We start from the raw sequence: 26,927 nt of genomic DNA on the forward strand, positions 1-26,927 counted from the left end.
TCCGCATTTCTGTTAAAATAATTCCACACCGAAGAGGTGATTTTTTTTTTTAGTAATTTGACCAGGCATGTCAATGGCCATATTCATCCCACGGACAACATGTGTCTCCCCGGGTGCCTGACTTAAACAAACCACCTCACCATCAGAATCCTCCTTGTCAATTTCCTCCTCAGCACCAGAAACACCCATATCCTCATCCTGGTGTACTTCAACAGTGACATCTTCAATTTGACTATCAGGAACTGAACTGTGGGTGCTCCTTCCAGCACTTGCAGGGGGCGTGCAAATGGTGGAAGGTGCCACCTCTTCCCGTCCAGTGTTGGGAAGGTCAGGCATCGCAACAGACACAATTGGACTCTCCTTGGGGATTTGTGATTTAGAAGAACGCACAGTTCTTTGCTGTGCTTTTGCTATGTTAACTCTTTTCAGTTTTCTAGCGGGAGGATGAGTGCTTCCATCCTCATGTGAAGCTGAACCACTAGCCATGAACATAGGCTAGGGCCTCAGCCGTTCCTTGCCACTCCGTGTCGTAAATGGCATATTGGGAAGTTTACGCTTCTCCTCAGATGCTTTTAATTTAGATTTTTGGGTCATTTTAATGAACTTTAGTTTTTTAGATTTTACATGCTCTCTACTAGGACATTGGGCATCGCCTTGGCAGACGATGTTGATGGCATTTCATCGTCTCGGCCATGACTAGTGGAAGCAGCTTCAGCATGAGGTGGAAGTGGATCTTGATCTTTCCCTATTTTACCCTCGACATTTTTGTTCTCCATTTTTTAATGTGTGGAATTATATGCCAGTAATATATCAATAGCAATGGCCTACTGTACTGTACTATATGTATACTGCTGGTCACCAAAATGCTGCACTGTCCTACTATATACTGCTCACAATAATGCAGCACAGAGATAGTATACTTGATACAGAGCTGCAAGATACAGCAATGGCCTTCTGTACTGTACTATATATGTATATTGCTGGTCACCAAAGTGCTGCACTGTCCTACTATATACTGCTCACAATAATGCAGCACAGAGACAGTATACTTGACACAGAGCTGCAAGATACAGCAATGGCCTACTCTACTGTACTATATATGTATATGGCTGGTCACCAAAATGCTGCACTGTCCTACTATATACTGCTCACAATAATGCAGCACAGAGATAGTATACTTGACACAGAGCTGCAAGATACAGCAATTGCCTACTGTACTGTACTATATGTATACTGCTGGTCACCAAAATGCTGCACTGTCCTACTATATACTGCTCACAATAATGCAGTACAGATATAGTATACTTGACACAGAGCTGCAAGATACAGCAATGGCCTACTGTACTGTACTATATGTATACTGCTGGTCACCAAAATGCTGCACTGTTCTACTATATACTGCTCACAATAATGCAGCACAGAGATAGTATACTTGACACAGAGCTGCAAGATACAGCAATGGCCTACTGTACTGTACTATATGTATACTGCTGGTCACCAAAATGCTGCACTGTCCTACTATATACTGCTCACAATAATGCAGCACAGAGATAGTATACTTGACACAGAGCTGCAAGATACAGCAATTGCCTACTGTACTGTACTATATGTATACTGCTGGTCACCAAAATGCTGCACTGTCCTACTATATACTGCTCACAATAATGCAGCACAGATATAGTATACTTGACACAGAGCTGCAAGATACAGCAATGGCCTACTGTACTGTACTATATGTATACTGCTGGTCACCAAAATGCTGCACTGTTCTACTATATACTGCTTACAATAATGCAGCACAGAGATAGTATACTTGACACAGAGCTGCAAGATACAGCAATGGCCTACTGTACTGTACTATATGTATACTGCTGGTCACCAAAATGCTGCACTGTCCTACTATATACTGCTCACAATAATGCAGCACAGATATGGATAGAATACTTGACACAGAGCTGCAAGATACAGCAATGGCCTACTGTACTGTACTATATGTATACTGCTGGTCACCAAAATGCTGCACTTTTCTACTATATACTGCTCACAATAATTCTGCACAGAGATATTATACTTGACACAGAGCTGTAAGATACAGCAATGGCCTACTGTACTGTACTATATGTATACTGCTGGTCACCAAAATGCTGCACTGTCCTACTATATACTGCTCACAATAATGTAGCACAGAGATAGTATACTTGACACAGAGCTGCAAGATACAGCAATGGCCTACTGTACTGTACTATATGTATACTGCTGGTCACCAAAATGCTGCACTGTCCTACTAAATACTGCTCACAATAATGCAGCACAGAGATAGTATACTTGACACAGAGCTGCAAGATACAGCAATGGCCTACTGTACTGTACTATATGTATACTGCTGGTCACCAAAATGCTGCACTGTCCTACTATATACTGCTCACAATAATGCAGCACAGAGATAGTATACTTGACACAGAGCTGCAAGATACAGCAATGGCCTACTGTACTGTACTACTATAATTATATACTGGTGGTCCCCAGTCCCCACAATGCAGCACACTGAGCACAGATATTTGCAGCACACTGAGCACAGATATGGAGCATTTTCAGGCAGAGAACGTAGATATTTTCAGCACACCGAGCACAGATATTTTCAGCACACTGAGCACAGATATTTGCAGCACACTGAGCACAGATTATGGAGCTTTTCAGGGAGAGAACGCAGCCACGTCCTCTCCATTCAATCTCCAATGCACGAGTGAAAATGGCGGCGATGTGTGGCTCTTTATATAGAATACGAATCTCGCGAGAATCCGATAGCAGGATGATGACGTTCGGGTGCATTCGGGTTAACCGAGCAAGGCGGAAAGATCCGAGGCTACCTCGGGAACCATGTAAAATAGGTGAAGTTCGGGGGGGTTCGGATCTCGGAGAACCGAACCCGCTCCTCTGTACTTTACTGTACACTGTATGGGCAATGCTGTACGAGCATCTCATTACGCTATAAAAACTATACTGCGGCAATGAGGTCCTGTAGACAAACCAATAAATAAAAATAGTGTATACATATGCAAACGAAAGCGTTAAAGCTATGGTTCATTGATGTTAGGGTATGTGAGCGTCCAAGTCCCGTTTCTAATACAGCATATGCAAAAATCATGGTAAGGGATCACTGCTTACATTTACACATGAGCTTGTGTATTTTCACCAGGCATCGTGGCAAAGTGGTGAAGTGTGATGTGCCGCATGCTCAGAATCCTGGGTTCAATTCCCAAAGTGCGTATGCCTTTATTTTTATTTTTATTCTTGACACTTTATCAGTGAGTTTATTTTTTTTTAACATTCATACATTTAAGAAACTTTCATTCAACAGAATTATTCACACTGGAAAATACCTGTTTCTATAACTAACTGTCGGGGCGCCTGACATGCAAATCCATAGCACAGTACTGTACTGTTTAATGAACATTCACTCTGGCCCTCTCTAGTCCTTTCCCCCAACCAAAGTGACTGCATTATCAGCCCTTCATTTACATACTGTGTTGGCAATTTATTGACTGTAAATTGGCCTCCTTGTCAGAAAAGAGCAGTCTCCCGGGGGGGGGGGGGGGGGTGAAGGGGGGGGAGGAGGGGGAGGGGGGTAGCTTGGGGTTAACCAGCGGAGTTCAGAGATGCTGTCAATAATATTAATTCTCTGTCGGGACCCCAAAAAAAGGAAACCAATAAATCAATAAATAAAAATAGTGTATACAGATGCAAATGAATGTGTTAAAGCAATGGTACATTGACGTTAGGTTTATGTGAGCTATTCAATTAAATAAAAATGAGCTTTAATCTTAATATCTCTGGTTCTGGGAATCCAATTGTCTTGGGCTCATATGGAAGGGGAGACGATTAGCTACCAGAGAATACTGACACCAAGTTTCTGTGACCCCACATGGCTAACGGCAAGCATCAGAATCCATGGTGGGTCTGAATTAACGGGCCCACAATAGTCTATGGGAAATGGGCCCACTTGCACCCCAATATCTATGGTTCTGGGTATCCCAGAGACTCGAGACCGGTACCATACGAAAGAAGAGACTCTTGGCTTTCGGGGAAGATCAACCACTAAATTATGTGACACCGCAAAGGGAAACAACAAGCAACCATGAGTCGGGTCCCCTCCAATTGTCCACCCAGCTTGCACAGGGTGCGGGTTTTCTGGCTAGATAGAAAATACTGTACAGACACTCTAAGCACAGTGTTTTTGCATCCAGGAACTTAGGGAGGAGCTTTTATCTCTTCCAATTATACTTATAAAGATAACCCTTGCCGCTGTAGCCTTTAGAGCAGAGTACGTTACAAGCTGTTCATGCTACTTAGTACTCAAATAGAAAATACTGTACAGAGATGCTAAGCACGGTGTTTTAGCATCCATGAACTTAGGGAGGAGCTTTTATCTCTCCCCATTATACGTATAAAGATAACACTTGCCGCTGTAGCCTTTAGAGCAGAGTATGTGACAAGCTGTTTGTGCTACGTACTTTGTACTCAAATAGAAAAACTGTACAGAGATGCTAAGCACAGCATTTTGGCATCCAGAGCGGGTTCACAAAATGGCTGCCGCTCATCATCCAGTACCATATACATATAATGGGGAGAGATAAAAGCTCTTTCTTAAGTTTTACAACATTGCCATTTATACAACATAAGGGTGGATCTTGCACATAATTTCTTTGTCTGCCACACCATTCAAGGGGTGCTGCCATATATGGGGTGCTGCCCCTCTGCCCTATCAGTCCAGGGGTGCTGCCCTACTGTTGTTTAAGTTCAGGTGTGCTGCTGCCTGTCTGCTGTGTAATTCTCCAGGAGTGCTGCCTATGCTGTATAGGTCCAGGGGTGCTGCCTATCTGCTGTATAAATCCAGGGGTGCTGCCTATCTGCTGTATAAGTCCAGAGGCGCTGCCGTATAATTCCAGGGGTGCCCTATCTGAACCCGCTGATCTCTAGTAGATATATCTTCTAGTCTGCTCTGTGTACACAGCATTAGAGAGGTTCTTCTCAATTATTTCATGTTAGGGACTCAAATAAATGGCTCCAATTAGTCAACCTTAATTTTGATTTATTATATACAGTATGTTCCACATTTTGGGATTATTTACAAGATGTGCTTTTGTTGTACAGGGTTCTTTTCCTCTATTTTGTAAATGTTTTCTCCTTAATAATTGTTCAATGTAAGGCCTGCATAGGGTTATCGCAAGACCTTGCGGTGTTAGAAGAACAGAGTTTCAGTGATCTTGCATTGCATCAGCTTTCCATTGCACTGCAGCACTAGATGGGCCAGGAGCTCCTGTGAGGCACAAACAGTTACTGAATAAGGGCCCAGTATGGAGTCTCATGGTGGCTTACAGCCAGGAAGATGTCTGTCTTACCAGACTGAGGTTAGCATTGATTCCTCCCACAGTCCTACTTGTGATATGAAATGAGTTTGGACTAGAGTGGTAAGCTCCACTAGGGCAGGGGCTCAATGACAAAAAGTTCACTGCACAGTCCTGCTTAGTACTGTACCGAACCCACCCAAACTCAACTTGCCTGATCTGGGGCTGCTGTGGGGGCTCACGAGGGGCTGCTTTATTTAAAAATAAAATATGAATAAAATAAACTAGATACACAGGTATGCTTACATGCATGTAACTGGGACACACAGGTATGCTCATATGCGTGTAAATGGGAGCTGTGAAAAATGAAAATAAGGAATCGGAGACAAAATATGTAAATAAAAATGCAATAAAAAAATGGAAAAAAAGAAACCCATGAGATTTTCACAAAATAAGTCTCCAGACTCCGTGGAGGGGAAAATATCCAATCTTGATCCTGTGGTATACACCAGTTTATTTGCATCCCAGCATTAAATCTGAGATTATTGTAATCCCTGAATATGAACAAGGGGGTACAAATTGTGAGGCTTTGGCCCCTAGTTTTTCAGTTTGTCCAGTAATGTGGTAATTAATATATTTGCTTGGTTAAAGTCCTTTCTGTTCCACACCAAGATAGGAGTGGAGGTGAAAGCCTGTGTGTTGTTCCTGATTGCGTGTGCCTCTCTTTTTAATCACCTTCTTAACATAGTAACATAGTAACAGGGGGTAATTCCAAGTTGATCGCAGCAGGAATTTAGTTAGCAATTGGGCAAAACCATGTGCACTGCAGGGGAGGCAGATTTAACATGTGCAGAGAGAGTTAGATTTGGGTGGGTTATTTTATTTCTGTGCAGGGTAAATACTGGCTGATTTATTTTTACACTGCAAATTAGATTGCAGATTGAACACACCCCACCCAAATCTAACTCTCTCTGCACATGTTAATTCTGCCTCCCCTGCAGTGCACATGGTTTTGCCCAATTGCTAACTAAATTCCTGCTGCGATCAACTTGGAATTACCCCCATAGTTAATGAGGTTGAAAAAAGGAAAACTGCCCATCGGGTTCAACCTGTAGTATGTATTAAGCTGAGCTCATTATCATGTCCCTACTGAAGTAAATTTTTTAGGCTTAATTAACAACTATAATTCATGTACATCCCCAGTTTATCAGTGTCAATTTAAAGAAAAAAATGCTATACCCTTGAATATCTTTTTTAGTTAGAAATATATCCAATCCGTTTTTAAATGTATTTACCGAGTCCGCAATTACCACTGTCAAAGTCAGAAAAATATCTCTATGCACACTACCATATTTGCACCTCACACAGGTCCGTGCTGCGCATGCGTACGCTCTCCCGTACGTGCGCATACTCACAGTCGCGGGCACCCGCAGGCGCATGGTATGCGTATTTACGGTAGAGTTTATGCGATCGTAGCGTGCGACTCAATCATTACATATTTTCACTAATAATGTATTTTGTAGATCATGGTCCCTTTGATAGATTCTGAAAGTTTGGTTAATATAGAATGTTTATGAACAGAGGAATCCCTCTTTGTTTGATACGAAGGGTCAGACAGGAGTAATACAGTGGTGTTTAGTATCCATCGGAAGAATATTTAATTAGAAATATTCCGGTGTTGGTTTGAAACAGATCAACCGCTCGTGCGAATAGTTATGGACATAAGAAGTTTATGAACATTTACTTTATTTGCACTTTATTACCCATGCGGCGGGAAACCCAGTTTCCCTCCCACCTGAGCAGTTGGAAATAGTCACAGCCCACCTGTATGAATCAACCTATGACCTTTTGTTATAATACGAAGCCGAATTCCTATGTCCAATGAACAATGAGATTATAGGGACCATTGAATTGTATTGTGTGTGGGGCATAAATAGGCAGGCCGACCATATCCAACTTCACTCTCTCTCTTCAACGGTTCTCATTGCTGATAATCGGGAGCTGGATATCGAGGCGCATGCGATCGTTCCCCTTGTGCGTAAGTTTTCTCCGTAATCATATTGTCTTACTGTGAGCCATCTCTCTCTCTCTGTCTCTCTCTCTCTCTCTCTATCTCTCTCGTATTTTTCTTTAATTGTATTGTATTGTATTTCCTGTGTAGTTTATCTGGTTAGTTGGTTTATGTTATATTGTAGTGTATCATTTGTACTGTGATTCTTTTGCAAGTATAATAGTCATAATACATATAATAGGTTTTGGACCCTAAGCCCAGGTATCTGTGTATTCTTTATAAGGGTTAAGTATTCTCTGAGCGTCGGTGACGCTCAAGCAGCTTTGTAGTTGATCAGGTTACACCAGGTTGCACTTACACTCTGTCTCCACACTAAGGTATACTGTGTATCTCATCGTTAAAGGTATAGATATAAAGGTTTAACGTTGTAAGCGTCTGCACCGCTGGTGATCTCCTCGTGGTCCCGAGCGTACGCTACGCTATAGCGAATCATTACGTTAGTCGGCAGCCAATAGCGTGCCTGCCTGTGATCACTGGGCCGTAAGCGAACGTGACGCTTGAGCGTCTCGACTACGGTTGAGCGATCGCTACACAATTTGCGTACCCTTACGGTACTTCTTACGTAGATAGCGTACAGTGTTCTTAGACCTCTTAAGGTGTTTTATATACGATAAATACTCAGCTTTATCACCACCTTCTCTGGCAGGGAGTTCCAAATCTTTATTGCCCTAACTGTGAAGAACCCTTTCCTACATTGTGTACAGAATATTCTCTCCTCTAGCCTTAGCGAGTGCCCACGTGTCCTATACAGAGTTTTTTTTAATGAACAAATCCCCTTATAACTCCTTGTATTGTCCCTTTACATATTTGAAGATATTAATAATGTCTCCTCTTAGACACCTCTTTTCTAGAATATACATATTCAACCTAGTAAGTCTTTCTTAATAATCCAGTGCCTCTAGCCCTTTAATCAAGTTAGTAGCTCGCCTTTGAACTCTTTTGATTACCCAGATATCTTTTTTATAATGCTGTGCCCAAAACTGAACACAATATTCCAGGTGCGGACGTACCAATGATTTGTACAGTGGAAGGATTACACTCTCGTCCCTTGCCTCAATTCCCCGGTTTATGCATGCTAGCACCTTACTTGCCTTCTTTGTTGCACTTTCACAATGTGTACTGTTATAAAGCTTAGTATCTATGAGTACCCCCAAGTCTTTTTCCACTAATGTTACCCTAAGATTTTCACCATTTAATGTGTAGGATGCTAATTTATTCCAATAGTGGCCCTAGTACGGACCCTTGTGGTATTCCGCTGACTACTCTTGCCCAGCTGAGGAACATCTTATTGACCACTACTCTCTGTTCCCTGTTATCCAGCCAATTACTTATCCATGTACAAATAGTTTTTCCTAGGCCAAGCTCCGTTAATTTGACAATCAGTCTCCTGTGCGGCACTGTATCAAAGGCTTTTTCAAAATCTAAATAGACCACATCCACAGCTTTCCCCTGGTCAAGACTGTCGCTCACTTCCTCGTAAAAAGTAATTAAGTTAGTTTGGCATGATCTGTCCCTCACAAACCCATGCTGGTTTATGCTAATAATTTTAGCAGTCTGCAGATAATCTTCTATGCTATCTCTTAAAATTCCTTCCAATATTTTCCCCACTACAGATGTCAAACTAACTGGTCTGTAGTTACCAGGATGATTTTTAGTTCCCTTTTAAATAATGGCACTACCTCAGCTATACGCGAATCTTTTGGTACCATGGCTGATTGAATTGAACTATAGAAGATCAAGTATAGGGGTCTTGCTAGTTGTGCCTTAAGCTCCATAAGAACCCTCAGATGAAGTCCATTTGGGCCCAGTGATTTCTTAATCTTAATTTTGCTTAGTCTCTCCTGGACTACATCCTCACTTAAGCAAATATCTAGCCACGTGTCATTATTGTCACTGTTGTTATGAACTACTCCCACCATCTGCTCTTCTCTTGACACTGTCCTCTTCCTCTTGCCTCTTCTCATAATGTGAAAAGTCATCAAATATGGAGGTGGTATGTTTGTAGATAGTTATAATTCAGAGAACTTGGCAAGCTTTTTCCAGGGCAACCACCTGTCGCTGAAATTATTGGTTTATTAAACTGTGCATGTCCTGTTTAAACAACATAAGGGTGGGTGGGAGGGGCCGAGGACAATTCCATTTTGCACCTCTCTTTTTTTTCCTTTGCATTATGTGCTCTTTGGGGCCTAGTTTTTCAAACTGCCATCCTGTCTGCCGCTGCAGTGCCACTCCTAGATGGGCCGCGTGTTTATGCCGCCCACTTGTGTTGCTTAGCTTAGTCATCCAGCTACCTCGGTGCAACCTTTTGGCCTAAAAACAATATTGTGAGGTGTGAGGTTTAAGAATAGACTGGAAATTAGTGGAAATTAATGTTATTGAGGTTCATAATACTGTAGTAACAAGAAAAAAATATTCTGTGATTTTAGCTGTTTTTATGTTTTTAAAAGAAATATCCAGATCCAAAGCCAAAATCAAAACCAGAAAGGGTGGAAATCCCTGGGCCAGAAGGCGGGGTTATATGGAGGCTGAACTGAGGCTGACAGGGAGCTCAAAAGTTTAACCGTTTGGTTCCCGATCCTCTCATGCACCTATAACCCAATGTATATCCTGTGGACCCCGAAGAAGAAAATAAAATAAAATGATGCTCAGTTGCTTTGACCCACCTAAAAATCAGCCCCAATGTATATTCAAATGGCTGAACCTTATTATTCCCATCCCTTATACATCATTTTTCCCACAATCAAAAATGTCTCCATTCTCACCTCCTCGAATCTCGGCTGGAAATCAGGGTGACCAGGAAACCCCCCTCCAATATCCAAGACTCTCATCTTGTGTCCCAGTTTGTTTCCAATGTCAAACAGACGTCTGGCATCCGCAATACACTGGTGAAAGCTCTGGGGGTTACTGGAGCCAGAACCAACATGGAAGCTGCAGAAAGATGAACGTACAAGAGAAGGTAATGTGAGACAGGTCATGTCACAATGGACCAATCCAATACAGGCCGACTGGCTGTCATGTTGCACTTTGTTTGGCTGTAATACAGCTATACTATAATGTTTCCACTTTGTTTATACATGTATGTCACTGAACGTCATTTACAAGCAGTCTAATTTACAGACTGGCACAAAGAGCATAGGGAGCATCATTAAAAAAGGTATGTAAAGAGTGGGGGTAATACTGTAAGCAGGTGATATGTACAATTGGGCTCTGTGGTATTTGTGTCTATTCATGAAGTAGTGAAAAGAGTGGAGACGTGACCCTGTGGAGAAGTTACCCATGGCAACCAATCAGCTGCTCTGTTTCATTGTATGGTATGCCAATTATAAATGTTACTTCAATGCTGATTGGTTGCCATGGGCGACTTCTTCACTGGCTTATTTCTCTACACTTTTCATTACTTCATGAATAGACCCCAGATTGAGCTACTGCACATGCAGACTGAGTAATGGAGTCGTAGAGAGTTTAAAAAGTAGTTGCCGCTCATGAGAAGTCTTGATCAAGGTCTGTGGTGCTAGCATACAGAGTGCAGGGCCCTTTGGGTGGCACCATTGATGCCACAATGTACCTGCATGTGGCTTACAAGGTGCCTGTAGCAGCACCCTGCAGCCACTAGCATAACCGCTGAGCTGTCTGGAGCATTCAAGGGACACTCAGGGCAGGCACCCTGCAGCCTGTGTAGCGCCGGGCAATGCTGGTGGCCCCACCAGTGTCAGGTCTAGCAGCAGTGCTGTTTTTGTGTCCGGGTCAGGCCTCTCCCTAGCATCCTTTCCACTGCTAATCCAGCTCGCTCAGTCTGCTGGGTGCAGCCATCTTGGATTAGATCAACTGACCACCAGTCGCGCAATAGGACCCAGTCATGTGATCCAGACTACCAATTCCAGTACAGCAAGTGGTATAAAACTCCTTCCTGGTGCACAAACAAGTTGCCAGTGCAACATCAATTCTTAGCTACATCCCCTGACTCCTGATCTTCTTGGTCAGAACTCAGAAGCTCTACTGGTTCCAGTCATCAGACTTTACTGTCAGCTCCAGCCTGACAACTTTCCTGCAAATCACTACTGGTCCCAGCCAGAAAATTCCAGGTACAGTTCCAGCCTGTAAACTTTCCTGCAGGAGGACTACTGGTTCTAGCCAGCAGACTATACTGTCAGTACTAGCCTGACAACTTTCCTGCAGAAACACTACTGGTTCCAGCCAGTAAGTTGTTCTACCAGTACCAGCTTGGTATTCCTCCTGAAGAAGCATAACTGGTCCCAGCCCGGTAACCAGCTTACCCAGTCCCAGCCTGACACCCAGCATAACTGGTCCCAGCCTGGTAACAAGCTTTGCTGGTACCAGCTCGGCACCCAATATAACCAGTACCAGTCAGAAATCAGTTTAGCCAGTTCAAGCCGGCACTCAGCCCATGTATCCTGTTTCACTATCTTCCCCATCCTGCTCATGCGCAGGAACTTTTGCAAGGTCTCCCAGCTTTGTGCATCAGCCTCTACTCCAGCCTCAAGCCCTAGTCCAGTAACACAAACTTTGCCGAATTTGACACAGAGGCCGCGTTTGTGACAAATAGGGGCTGATACACATGCAGCAGCATCCGTGTCTGTGTCTTTTGTCAGTCGCCGTGTGTCAGAATGTACAAGGACTGAAACGCCCACTGCCAGCATCCGTAGACACTGAAATACCAGGTGGTGCATCCTTAGATGCCACCATCAGTCGCACCAATTAAATTTTCACCAACCCTTTCTCTGTCACAGTATAGAAGCAGCCGAACGTCTCTGTATGCAATCGCTTTCACTGACACACCTGTGACATTCCCATAACATGCCCGTAAGGCGAACCATTTCTGCGTATGTGCTAAGCAACAAAACCAATAACCGCCAAGGAATGGCCAATGCATTTTGAAATTTCTGAGACCACTAAATCTCCTGTGCCTCTCAATCGCATCTCTATGGGCCTAATTCAGCGTGGATCGCTATTTAGAGAATTTGCAAATGAAGCGGTTATCGAAAGACTGTGTATGCGTAGCATTCGCATTGCGCACGTGCATAGGGTAATAGAGACAGAAAATGCGTACAGATCGTAAACGCAATGTAGCCGCTGTTTGACTGACAGGAAGCAAACGTTTCTGGGCGGAAACCTGTCATTTTCTGGGTGTGTCAAAAAAACGCAGACGTGCCCAGGCGTGTTTGGGGAGGGTCTCTGATGTCAGGGCAGACCACTTCCAGTCCGTCTCAGTCGCAGATTACTGGCAGCCTCAGACCTACTCACATTTGTTACTACAGCAAAGAATCTTCGATGTTCCAGAAATTGTCACGTGCCTCTGCGAGTGGATAAATTATGGTTGTGCACCTGCGCACTGAGTACTGAATTAACTATGTGGCGTGCTGCTGCACAAATATAGGTGACCACACTATACTATAAATCGATAGAAAGAAAGGTACTGCATGTGCTGCGCTCAACCTGATGTTTTTTGTTTGTTTTGTTTCTTTTTGTAACAAGAGAATGATGCACAAATGGAAATAAAGATACAAAGGGCGGTATTCAAATGATATATCATGCTTAATCTCCTTTCTAAAGTGATCCCTGTTATTGCGCATATTGCGCCCATAGTAATCGGGTTTAGCGTCATAAAGGATTGGGCGCCCTCACTACCTTGGGTGTAGTAAGCGGAAATTATTATACCAAGCCCATCAGCAGAATCAGAACGGGTGTGGAAGGTGGTGAAAAGAATTGAATACCGCCCATAATGTTTTATTTTGTTGCAAGGGCATAAAATGCATACATATGGAGACTCAGTATACTGTATATTCGTCTGCATGGATGAGGAAAGCGGTAGGATAGGGGAGAAAAGCAAAGGAACAGTGAATAATGGCCCTCATTCCGAGTTGTTCGCTCGGTAAAAATCTTCGCATCGCAGCGATTTTCCGCTTAATGCGCATGCGCAATGTCCGCACTGCGACTGCGCCAAGTAAATTTGCTATGCAGTTAGGATTTTTACTCACGGCTTTTTCATCGTTCTGGCGATCGTAATGTGATTGACAGGAAATGGGTGTTACTGGGCGGAAACCGGCCGTTTTATGGGCGTGTGGGAAAAACCGCTACCGTTTCCGGAAAAAACGCAGGAGTGGCAGGAGAAACGGAGGAGTGTCTGGGCGAACGCTGGGTGTGTTTGTGACGTCAAACCAGGAACGCTAAGCACTGAACTGATCGCAGATGCCGAGTAAGTCTGGAGCTACTCAGAAACTGCTACGAGGTGTGTAATCGCAATATTGCGAATACATCGTTCGCAATTTTAAGATGCTAAGATTCACTCCCAGTAGGCGGCGGCTTAGCATGAGCAAATCTGCTAAAATCCGCTTGCGAGCGAACAACTCGGAATGAGGGCCAATATATGAACGATGAGTACACAAATTGAAACAATAAATATGCTGATGTGTTACAAATGAAGGGAAAGAATTCCTGTGGATCCATCAGAATACCATTTTGTGTGCATATCTCTATTGTACTGCATTTTTCGGTCGGTACACCATTAACCATATCACGAAATAGACCTATTTTGGATCCACAGGAATTCTTTCCCTTCATTTGTAACACAACAGCATATTTTTTGTTTCAATTTGTGTACTCATCGTTCATATATTATTCTAAACCTCTCCCTCTATCCCTATCAATGGGGGTCATTCCGAGTTGTTCGCTCTGTAAATTTCTTCGCATCGCAGCGATTTTCCGCTTAGTGCGCATGCGCAATGTCCACACTGCGACTGCGCCAAGTAAATTTGCTATGCAGTTAGGAATTTTACTCACGGTTTTTTCCTCGTTCTGGTGATCGTAATGTGATTGACAGGAAGTGGGTGTTTCTGGGCGGAAACAGGCCGTTTTATGGGAGTGTGTGAAAAAACGCTACCGTTTCTGGGAAAAACGCGGGAGTGGCTGGAGAAACGGAGGAGTGTCTGGGCGAACGCTGGGTGTGTTTGTGACGTCAAACCAGGAATGACAAGCACTGAACTGATCGCAGATGCCGAGTAAGTCTCGAGTTACTCAGAAACTGCACAGAGATGTCTTATCGCAATATTGCGAATCTTTCGTTCGCAATTTTAAGAAGCTAAGATTCACTCCCAGTAGGCGGCGGCTTAGCGTGTGCAAAGCTGCTAAAAGCAGCTTGCGAGCGAACAACTCGGAATGACCCCCATTATTCACTGCTTCTTTGCTTTTCTCTCCTCTCCTACCTCTTTCCTCATCCCTGCATACGAATATATACTGTGTCTCCATATGTATGCTTTTTATGCCTTTGCAGCAAAGTAAAACATTTTGTATCTTTATTTCCATTTGTGCATCATTCATTTGTTTCAAAAAGAAACAAAACAAACAAAACACATCAGGTTGAGCGCAGCACATATAGCACCTTTCTTTCTATCTGCGAGTGTATACTGACCTGAGATGCATTCACGAACTTGCACGGGGCACTTTTTATTCCTGTCAGGGCGGAGCCTTTCTACTCGCTGACAACTGCAATTTCTCAGAATGACGATTGATGCTGAATCAGGCCCTATGTGTGTACACTCTGTGGATGCCTGCGTTATGTGTCTCAAATGCATGCGCAGAAGAAAATAAAGGCTCCAGTGCGTCCGTCATCGGCTCGGGTTTGTGATTCAGCCCAATAGTAACATTAGGACGCTCATTGTATAGCTGTTCTTGGGGGGTCATTCCGAGTTGATAGCACATCGCTGATTTTGCAGCGCAGCGATCAGGTGAAAAATCAACAAAACTGCGCATGCGTATGCACCACAATGCGCACGCATGTCGTACGGGTACAAACAGCATCGTTGCTGTGCAATGCTTCTAGCGATGAAACCATTCGCACAGCCGATCGCAAGGATATTGACAGGAAGAGGGCGTTTATGGGTGTCAACTGACCGTTTTGTGGGAGTGGTAGGGAAAACGCAGGCGTGACCAGGCATTTGCAGGGCGGGTATCTGACGTAAATTCCGAGACCTCCAATGCTAGAATCATCGCACAGGATAAGTAACTACAGGGCTGGTCTTGTTTTGCACAAAATGTTTTTGTACCGCTCGGATGCACATGCGATCGCACTCCTGCAAAGCATAAATACACTCCCCCGTGGGCGGCGACTATGCGCTTGCACGGCTGCTAAAAGTAGCTAGCGAGCGGACTACTCGGAATGAGGGCCCTTGTTCCTACAGGTCAGTTTCTTTTAGCTGCTCTTTGCTCGTCCACCATCCTCTGTAACATCAGACCAATAACACATAAGACATCTTACCAGACTCCACTGACCACCACATTCAGGCTCTTCGCCCTCTTCAGGAGGTGCTCACATATCTGTACCGGCGCTCCAAACTTCTTGCTGAGACAGGAGGTTGATCCTTCATCATCGGCGTGGATGCGAAGGAACATCCTGCACAGGGGAGGCAAAAAGATATAGAAAAAGTGGTCTTGGCTGGAAAAGCAAGACATCGCTTTAGAGAAAACAAAAACAAAATAAAAGTCTACCTAAGAATTTACTGCCCCCGTCAGAATGTAACATGTTGCTAACATGTTACTCCAAATACTTCCATTTAGATCCCTCTACATCATCCAGCTCTTTCTACCCCTTGTAGGTCTCGCTGCATTCAGCGCTTACATCCATGTCATGTCCATCTCAGGCCACTTCTGGTACACCTCTTCATTATTGCATCTTGAGAGACTGACCCACCTGGGGAAAGTCAACTGTAGAAGAGAAGTGACAGCAGCTCCATGGAGATGATTAATTGATGGTGGCTGAGCTGGTAGATTGAGGTAACGGCGGGCAAATAGATATGTGTCATCCTTGTACTTCTGAACAACATACACAAGAATGCAGGAGGTTTGCTAAAACAAGACGATAAACCTGTATAATTATGGTATGTTTGGTAACTGCAGCGGCAATATCGTAAGAACCAATTGGCACTCGGAATTACGAACTGCAGGAAACAGGATGCTATACCAACATTGCTGAGGAGCACAGAGAATTAGCCACAGAGTAACTGTGTTTGAGACATTTCACTGGCAACCTCTGACCAAAAGATCACTACCTAAATACCTGCTGGTAGCAATTCACTAGTTCCCCGCACCTCTCTGAACTCTTATGGTAGCTGATTGGCTGCTGCATTCACATGGGGAAATACAAAATGGTGGCACCGCAGCCAGCCCTGACCAGGACCTAATTCCCATGGATCCCACCAGCCTGCCCACACTCAGCAACCACTGCTAGAAGCCCACGCCTCCCCAAGAAAGAGCCCCGCCACAGCAACCAGACAGATAAGTTACGGACTTCTGGAGCCTGCCCCCCCTCCCGGCCTGTGACAGATGGTGAGCTGATCCACTGTAGCATGTCAGTTGGCCCTCATGCACTTTCGTAGCTGTCGTTCACCTCTCACATCAGTGGCACGTGGTGCTTCGCAGTTTTCACGTCGGTTATTCACAGTGGTGCCATTTGTCCAGTCATGATACACCTTCACCACAGCAGCACGCGAACAGTTGCCAAGCTACGCTGTTTCAATAATATTGCCAGCCTGGGCCCGAAAGCCAATAATCATCCATTTTTGCAATTCAGATAAATTGCCCCTTTTACGCATGACAGCAACAAGTGATATGTGTGCAGATGGCCTATCACACACCTTATATACCCACCAAGCCAGCGCACGACACGTGACGTACTTCATGGGCTACAAGCTGCTGACGTCACATGTAGGAGGTGGTCATAATAGCATGCATACAGGAACTACACCAATAAAGGGGTTTATCAAGCTAAAATATGCAGAGAATTATATAACCTAGAGGTTTGCTACGGACGTGAGAGACTATGGAAAGGCACAGTAGATCCCAGTGACAGACCAAACTCAGATGACATAGAAAGAGCCATGGGAACTATTGGCTTAAGTGTAGAGCAACATGTGAACTCTATAATACATTGGAAGATGGCAGCTAAAGACATGTGTAGTACACTGCAATCAGCATACCAAGATCGAGGTCTCATAAGAAGTATTAATTTAAGATGAGTGTTATACACTACGTTGAAAGAATGCAGCAGTATGAGTGTTTATTTCCCGCAACTAACGTCTGTTGGAGTGCAAGATGAAGAGATTGCTACAGCAATGTTGCATAACTTACCTTCCAAGTTTGACTTTCTAGTTGTGGCATTGGAAGCAAACACAGCAAAGTTTAACTAAAGACACAGTCAGAGCACAGTTCCAAAAGAGTGTGCCCTGTGAGTCAAAGACTGCATTGCATACAAAAAGTGGAAAATTCAAGTTCATTTCTACAATTGTCACAGGATTGGTCACAAGGCATGTGAGTACATGCAAAAGAATGTGAATCCTATGCAAAGTAAAAAATGCAATGGAAAAGATGAGTCAGCCCTGAGTGTAACAGATAACTGCAGAAAAGTTATCGATTTGGGCGAAACAAGGCATTTTAGCAGATTGTAGATTACAAGTGACTTGCAGAAAATCAAACACAGAATCAAGACCCTCAGATTTGATAATGGTGGAGAATATCTAATCAGGGATGTGGAATTCTTCTTAAGAAAATATGGAGCAAAATGGTGTAAATGGTGTAAATGAATGAGCACCCATACATTGGTGAGAAAACAAGATGTAGGCAGAAGGACACAGGACCTATCACCTATTGTAGTGTGGTCAAACAGAAACCAAGTTTAAAACATCTCAGAACTTTTGGATGTATTGTCTACATGCACATCCCAAAAGAAAGAAGATGCAAGCTGAATTAAAAAACTGTGAAATACATCATTCTTGGCTATAGCCATGAAAGCATAGGCTACTGATTCTGGATTCTGGAGTCCAAGTACCAAAAAGCCCATCAAGTCTAGAGATGCCATATTCAAAGAAACAGTGCAAGTCACAGAAAAGCTGGAATTTTATACAGGTCAAATATGTGTCACTGATCATGCCAGAAGCTGGAGATGCCAGTGTGGTTACCAGCATGGAAGTTCAGCCACAGAAAATGACTTCTGCTAGAATAAATATTGTCAAGTCATCTAAGAGGTATGATGAAGAATTTGCAAATGCCGCATTTAGTGAGTCTCAAGACATCCAGAAGCCAAGTCAAAGTCTGATTGGTGTGAATGGATGTCAAAGATAGGCAAAGGGACTTCGCAAGATTGAAAGGTCACAAATGAGGAAGACATCGAGAATAAGAAGAGTGACAGTAGTCATAAGTTTGTGCCTCAAGTGACAGTTGTAGTGGTCCATAATGTCAGTGAGGGGAATCTTGCTGATGTGTCTATCAAGAAGAGTGGATCAAAGTCATGTAATATGTTATTGTTCCCTTATGTGTCTTGCCCTATTTCTTTTTCAGATCAATACAAGAAAGCTTTATTTGAATGTTTCCATAACATGGAGAAGCTTGTAGCCAATGGGTCTTGAAAGTGCACTCCATGTTGCTAGTAGCTACTCCACCAGGGAAACTTCATTCCCTGTACCAAGATGGCCATCAAGGCAACTAATGAACATGTACGGAGCCATCTTGGGACTGTGTGAGGGTGCCACAATGGGAGATAACAGTCTTCCACACAGCTCCTGTGACACCTGCGAATTCTTGCTGTCTCAGATGCTGTTCCAGTATCCTGCATTGTTACCTACACACACTTACCAGCTAGTGAATGTACGAAAGCCTGCTCCGCTTAATCAACCAGTGTGTATAACAGTGAGTACGTTTCTATCTTTAATAAAACCACTCCACTGGTTAAGTAACTGGGCTGTTCTTAGTTGTGAGCCCCCTGCCGGTGTGTACATAGAGTCTACTACATCCTCATGCCTGTGTATATATATATATATATATATATATATATATATATATATTTCCAACAAATTTCAATCTGAATTAATGAAAAGGAAAATTGGAAATTATAGCATGAGATCTACGGTATATTAAAGTACTGAGGTTGTGAATTGATTAATACTTAATTGGGACATATGTATATACACATCACCTGCTAGCCATCCGGGAGAAGCAATCTAACACATTTTTTGGATTTGACACATCGCTGCTGTTTCTGTTTTCAATCTTCACTGCACCTATTCCCAGGCTCCCATAACGTCCTTTGTACAGCCTGTGGGTCAGTAGCAGGCTTACATTCTGAACTTGTTTTTCACATAATTTCTTTATTAAATTGGAAATTCAATGGTGTCCCCATACTGACATATTGGCAGGATATCATAGGCACTGCGTTTAGGATGTTTGCCATGTGGATGGATTTCTGTCCCACTTACAATGTATCAGAGACAAATAATATTTGTTCCTAATGTTTGGAGGTCAGAAAGAGAAGCAACGGGAATATAGAACGCTGAAAAGGAATCCCATTATATGTAGGTGATTGGAGCGGGGATAGTCCATGAAGGGATCTGGTCAGGATCCCGGCAGTTGGGATACCGATGCCGAAATCCCAACACTGTCCGGAATGCCGACACCGGCATCCCGATTAGGGTCAAAAGCCCTAGGTTTAGGCACCCCCGGGGAAGGTTGGGGTTAGGCTGTGGGGGGAAGGGTTAGGTTTAGGCACCGGGGAAGGAGGGGTTAGGCTTAGGCAGCACCGGGAAGGGTTAGGGGGCCATTGGGGGAAGATAACTATACTTACCTTCCCCTGTTGGGATTCTGATTATCGGGATGCTGCGGCAAATCAATCCCGTCCCCCACGTCCCCCCCACCTCCCATGAAGAACCACATTTTTTTTTCAGAAACGGACACCAGCCGTGGGCCGCTGATGATCGGAGATGACCGACCACTGCCAGTTCAGCTGTCATCACTATATGGAAGCCCCTCCTAATAATCCTGCATTTGCCCCTGGTAGAGAGAGTATCACTCATGAAGACAGACATTTCTAAATGTGTTGGTGGAATCTTGCATGATGATGGGACATTTTCCAGAAACACTGCATCTAGACTAGAGATGTGCGCGGACCCCAGCGTTTTGGTTTAGGTTCTAATTCATCATCATCATCATGCTTTGGTTTTGGCTAAACCACCCCTCAAGTGTTTGGGTTTGGATTTGGTTTGGTTTGGGATTCCTTTAAAATTCTATTAAAAAAAAAAAAACATTGATAGAAATTGATCAATTCGAGTTCAGAACTGATAACCGTCCAAAGTCAGGGCTCGGTTCCACTGGCAACGGTTCCACTGGCCACCCCATCGTGTTTCCGAACTGGGGCTCAATTTGATTTGGAACCCCTAAGTTGGGGTCTGTTCGTGTTTCAGGAAAACGGATCTGCACATCTCTAATCTAGACTGTTGCCCGTCACTTACTCCGCAGCTGGGTGATTCTCTGAGATTTTCTCCAGTTCACTCTCACAGTCAAAGGTCATCCTGTTGACTCCATGCTTGGCTGCATATCGGATGTGAGACGGTTGTTTGCAGGGATTTGCGTAGATGATATCAATGGCAGGTACTCCAATTCCTAGTATCATCTTTATCTCAGTCTGTGGACAAATTAAAAGTGTTGTGATGTGCCTAAAGTGCTTATACCACTGGAGGAACAAGTGCTGCATATTATGATTTTTTTATAAACATTTTATTAATGCACGGCACAGATTAAGTATCACATACTGTATGAGTATTATAAAGCAGACTCAAAAAGTTAAGTTAAAAGTACTTTCCTTTACCTTTCTGGGAAGATATATAACGTGAGCAATCAAGGAATAATATGGGTTTGTTCAGTGTCACACTGGGTCATAAAGGGCCTGCCGGGGGAATGCAATGATAGGGGCCCATATTTGGGGGGGTGGCTAATCTCCAAGGGGGTGTTACCAGCCACCACATTTGTTTGCCTAACCATTACAGAGTGCATGGGCTGGGCCCCTTGATAAATATATATAGTAAATACTACTAGTGCATGCATGATAATGTAGCAGATCAATAACAGCAATGCGCTGTAGAGAATACACCATAGTCCTGTGCTGTATAATGTAACATGTATTATGTATAATACAAGTGCACGGTCTGGAACCTTATCCCTAGAGGAGGAGGTGGGGCCCCAGGCAGCGGGGCCCACTGGGAGATTCTCCCTGTACCCCTGTGGCCCAGTTCAACCCTGGGTTAGTTTAAAAATGTTTTAAGAGAAAGCATGTGACAGTATCAGCAGACTGTTTATGTTATCCTTCATTATTTTGGATTTGGTGGTAATTTTCTCACAGGTGTTTGGACTTTATATTCAACCCTCTAGGACTGAGTTTCTGTGAATGGGATTTCATCTTGCTCCTACAAATTACCAATGTCACAAGACAGGGATGTCACTGTCACCTCTGATCTTTGTACCAGGTACAGAGCCCTCACGGCACAAATTCTATTTTCTTCTGACATTAAGAGGATTTTGGTGGCTTGTTGGTCTATAAACTTTCTTTGTTCACTGATGATTTCCTCACCACTATTTCATCTCCCCACATAGCTCTACCAAACTTGTTTTGACATTCTTACTACCTACACAGCACTTTGAGGTTACAGATGTGTGACCTTACATTTAGCCTCTCTGCACATAAAACAGCCCTTCTAGTCACCTGATGCTGCTGCGAGACTTGGTATCGCCTAGCGTCTTTATATGCAACTTTATTCCATTAAAATGCATCATATTTGCAAAATAATGTGAACAGGACACACAAGCAGCGTATGCTGATTAAAATTATATGCGGCATGCCTATATTCTCTGTGTGACCGCGGCTGTATCTGCATATGCAACGGTACATTACAGTGATTTCTTAGAAAACACTGTAACATACCATTTCGTATGCAGACAGCTGCAGATAGAGAGAGAATATAGGCATGCCGCATATCATATTACTCAGCAGAGTCTGCTTGTGCATCCTGTTCACATTTTCAGACGCTAACAGAGTAGAAAGGGACCTGTCAGCTCACTAGTGCCAGGTATCTCCTGCTATGTGGCGTACTGACGCAAACTGTATGAGGACACATCTGTGTAGAATTAATTACTCCAAGAAAGAACCCCTCCCTCTCAATATTTCTTCCCCCCAAATAGCAATATTGAGAACTAAATATAACAATGCTTGAAGGTCAATCAAGATATGATACTTGGGCATCTTCCTCAGTAACCATTACAATTCTCTTTACTGGGAGAATGTCCGCACCCAATTCTCTCGGCTATGAAGCCAAATCTGTTTAGTGTCAGGATCTGTGTTTCGGCTCTGGACTGGGATCACTGGGTAATAGGCCCTACAAACTGGCCAACATCACTGCACGATATGAACAATCTCGTTCATTAATGAATGAGATAACGTTCATATCGCGCAGTGTGGAGGCACCAGCGATGAACGATTCGTGGCCCGGCGCTCGTTCATCGCTGGGGACCCCGTCGGCTGTGCATGCAGGCCAACATGGACGATCTCGTCCATATTTGCCTGCAGTTCTATGGAGTAACTTCACTCCCCCCGTCACTGCCCCCCCGCCGCCGGGTCGCCCGTCGGCCGTATCCGCCGTCGGGCAGCTCGGCGGTGGATCGCCCAATGTTTAGGGCCCTTAAGACTTTTTGGGTCTGGAAAGAACAATGTTTGGTGGTCTTATGATGCTATCCTCATTTCAAATATCATAGAGTCTTAAGGGCCCTACACACTGGAATGACCAATGTGAAAGATGAACAATGTGGAAGATGAGCATTTTCCCTTGAACTTCCCAGAACCCTGACAAACAAAATTGAGTGTACACACTAAGCAATTTTTCAAACAATATGAAAGACGAAAGATATCTTTGGAATTGGCACCTTTTTTTATACTCCTTTCACACCAGCGCCCCTGAACACGGAGTTTTGGCACATGAACATGCAAAACCCATGTTCATGTGCGGTGTGAAAGAGGTCCAGGGTTAAAGTACCAGATCGAGTGACCCGGTATTTCAACCCTGCTCTTGAGCAAGGTTGAACACGTGTTCAACCCAGGTCACTGTGTTGTGTGAACGGGAGCCGACTCGGTGTGAGAAGTTCTGTTCACATAAATCTTCAAAGCCCTCACAACATCCAAGGACTTTGAGGTAATTGAGGAGTCAGTAGCCACTGGCACCACAATAGGTTGGTTGATATGAAAAGCCGACACAACCTTTGGAAGAAACTGCTGACGCGTCCTGAGCTCAGCTCTAGCTTCATGAAAAATTAAGTTGGGGCTCTTGCAGGACAATGCCCCCAGTTCTGACACACGTCTAGCAGATGCTAATGCTAACAGTGTGACTGCCTTCCAAGTAAGAAACTTGACCTCAACCTCTTATAAAGGCTGAAACCAATCCGATTGCAGGAACTGCAACACCACGTTAAGAACCCAAGGTGCCATAGGAGGCACAAAGGGAGGTTGGATGTGCAGAACCCCTTTCAAGAAAGTCTGAACCACAGGGAGGGAAGCCAAATTGTTTCTGGAAAAAAATGGACAAGGCCGAAATCTGTACTTTAATGGAGCCCAAACGCATGCCCACATCCACACCCACTTGCAGGAAGAGGAGAAACCGCCCAAATTGAAACCATAGGAAACTTCTTGGACTCCCACCAAGACACATACTTTTTCCAAATTCGTTCTTAATGTTTAGACGTTACTCCTTTCCTAGTCTGTATTAGGGTAAGAATAACCTTATTCGGAATGCCTTTACTAGCTAAAATCTGGCGTTCAACCTGCATGCCGTCAAACGTAGCCATGGTAAGTCTTGATAAGCAAACGGCTCCTGTTGCAGAAGGTCCTCTCGAAGAGGAAGAGGCCTCGGATCTTCCAGCAGTAACTCCAGAAGATCCGCGTACCAAGCCCTTCTTGGCCAGTCCGGAGCAATGAGGGTCGCCTGAACTCTTGATCTTTTTATAAGTTTGAGAATCCTTGGGATGAGTGGAAGTGGAGGGAACACATATACTGACTTGAACACTCACGGAGTCACCAGTGCGTCCACCGCCACTGCCTGTGGGTCTCTCGACCTGGAACAGTACCTGCAAAGCTTCTTGTTGAGGCGGGATGCCATCATGTCTATGTGAGGTACACCCCAAAGACTTGTCACCTCTGTGAACACCTCCGGATGTAGGCCCCACTCCCCTGGATGGAGATCGTGTCTGCTGAGGAAGTCCGCTTCCCAGTTGTCCACTCCCAGAATGAAGATTGCTGACAGCGAAGTCGCGTGCTTTTCTGCCCAGAGGAGGATCTTTGTCACCTCTGCCATTGTAGCTCTGCTCTTCGTTCCGCCTTGTCGGTTTATGTAAGCCACCGTCATTACAATGTCAGACTGCACCTGAGTGGCCTGATCTTGCAGAAGATGGGCCACTTGTAGAAGACTGTTGTACACGGCTCTTAGTTCCAGAATGTTTATAGGAAGGATGGATTCCAGACTTGACCATCTTCTTTGGAAGTTTTCCTCTTGGGTGACCATGCCCCAATCTCTGAGACTTGCATCCGTGCTTAGAAGGATCCAGGTCTGAATCCCGAACCTGTAGCCCTCAAGAAGGTGAGGCATTTGTAGCCACCACAGGAGTGAAATCCTGGTTTTCGGCGACAGACGTATCATCTGGTGCATGTGCAGGTGAGATCCCGACCACTTGTCCAGGAGATCCAGTTGGAAGGACCTTGCATGAAATATTTCGTACTGTAGAGCCTCTTAGGAGGCAACCATCTTCCCCAGCAGGCGAATGCACTGATGAACCGATACCCAGGCAGGGTTCAAGACATCCCGGACCATTGATTGTATCACCAACGCCTTTTCCACCGGTAGAAACACCCTCTGCACTTCCGTGTCGAGGATCATCCCCAGGAAAGACAATCTCCTTGTCGGCTCCAAATGTGACTTTGGAAGATTCAGGATCCATCCATGATCCCTGAGTAGTCGAGTTGTGAGAGCAATGTTCTGCAACAACTTTTCCCTGGAAGATGCTTTTATCAGCAGATCATCCAGATATGGAATTATGTTCACTCCCTGCTTGCGGAGGAGTAGCATCATCTCTGCCATTACCTTGGTGAACACCCTCGGTGCCGTGGATAGGCCAACTGGCAGTGCCTGGAACTGATAGTGACAGTCCAACAGCGCAAATCTGAGATAAGCATGGTGAGGCAGCCAAAACGGAATGTGGAGGTACGCATCTTTGATATCCAGGGATACCACAAAATTCCTCTCCTCCAGACCTGAGATCACCGCTCTCAGAGACTCCGTCTTGAACTTGAATTCCCTCAAATAGGGGTTTAAAGATTTCAGGATCAATATCGGTCTGACCGAACCGTCCGGTTTCGGTACCACAAAGAGGTTTGAGTAGTAACCCTTGGTTTCCAGATGAGGTGGAACTGGAACAATGACATTTGCCTTTTCCAATTTTTGAATGGCTTCCTCTAGGATATCCCTTTCTGTCAGCAAAGCTAGTAAGCCTGATTTGAAAAATCTGTGAGGTGGGAGTTCTTGAAACTCTAATCTGTACCCCTGGGACACAATATCTTGTACCCAGGGGTCCAGGCCTGATGACGCCCAGACCTGACTGAAATTTCTTAGACGTGCTCCCACCTGCCGGATCTCCAGGCTGGGGGTCCACCAACATGCTGAGGATTTTGAGGAAACAGAACCAGGCTTCTGGTCCTGGAAACCTGTTGGTGCAGGTTTTGTGGATTTTCGCCGACCACCTCTGAAGAAAGTGGAAGGGGGCTTGGATTTTTTAACCTTTGCAGTCTAAAAGGACTGCATTGTAGACGTAGGAAAATATTTTCTTGTTGGCGGAGTGGTTGAGGGAAGAAAGGTTGACTTACCCGCGGTTGCCGTGGAATTCCACGCATCCAATGCTTACCAAAACAGAGCCTGACCTGTGAAAAGTAGGTTCTCCACACTCTTCTTGGATTCCACATCCGCAGACCATTAGCGCAGCCAGAGTCCCCTGCGTGCCGAGACAGCCATGGAAGACGTCCGTGCATTTAAATGACCAAGGTCCTTCATGGCCTCCACCATGAAACCTGCAGAATCCTGTATATTTCAATGTCACTTCTATCCATAGAGTCTAAATCCTCTAGTAATGTGCCTGACCACTTTACTATGACTTTAGAAATCCATGCACAAGCAATAGTGGGCCTTAGTGCCACGCCTGAAGCAATGTACATTGACTTGAGTGTAGTCTCATTCTTGCGGTCTGCCGGCTCTTTCAAAGCGGTAGACCCAGGGACATGTAAAACCACCTTTTTAGACAATCTAGATACCGAAGTGTCTACTATAGGGGGGTTTTCCTACTTTTTCCTATCCTCTTCAGGGAAAGGAAAAGCAACGAGAACCCTCTTTGGGATCTGGAATTTTTTCTTCGGGGTTTCCCAGGATTTTTCAAACAATGGGGTATATTTACTAAGCTCCCGATTTTGACCGATTTTGCGTTTTTTCTTCTAAGTGTCATCTCGGGAATTTACTAAGCACAAATCTCGGCAGTGATGAGTGCATTCGTATTTTTTTTTAAGTCAAAGAAAAAAAATACGAATGAATACACCATCGGTCAAATACGCCTGTTATTTGATAGAACTCGGTCATTTACTAAAATTTGTATTT

The 26,927-nt window shown here is 44.3% G+C and overlaps 1 protein-coding gene across 2 annotated transcripts in view; it reads right to left on the reverse strand.

The window, feature by feature from the left end:
* Positions 1 to 26,927, reverse strand: part of LOC134997274 (antizyme inhibitor 2-like) — a 152,396-nt gene that overhangs the window by 77,755 nt on the left and 47,714 nt on the right. For both annotated transcript variants that reach the window (XM_063951262.1, XM_063951263.1), the window contains exons 4-6: positions 20,706 to 20,878; positions 15,689 to 15,823; positions 10,179 to 10,344 (exon numbers count right to left, since the gene is read on the reverse strand). In XM_063951262.1, coding sequence (XP_063807332.1) covers positions 10,179 to 10,344; positions 15,689 to 15,823; positions 20,706 to 20,878 — 474 coding nt within the window. The remainder of the gene's footprint in view (positions 1 to 10,178; positions 10,345 to 15,688; positions 15,824 to 20,705; positions 20,879 to 26,927) is intronic.

This window comes from Pseudophryne corroboree, chromosome 2 (genome assembly GCF_028390025.1).
Source record: "Pseudophryne corroboree isolate aPseCor3 chromosome 2, aPseCor3.hap2, whole genome shotgun sequence".
Lineage (NCBI taxonomy): Eukaryota > Metazoa > Chordata > Amphibia > Anura > Myobatrachidae > Pseudophryne > Pseudophryne corroboree.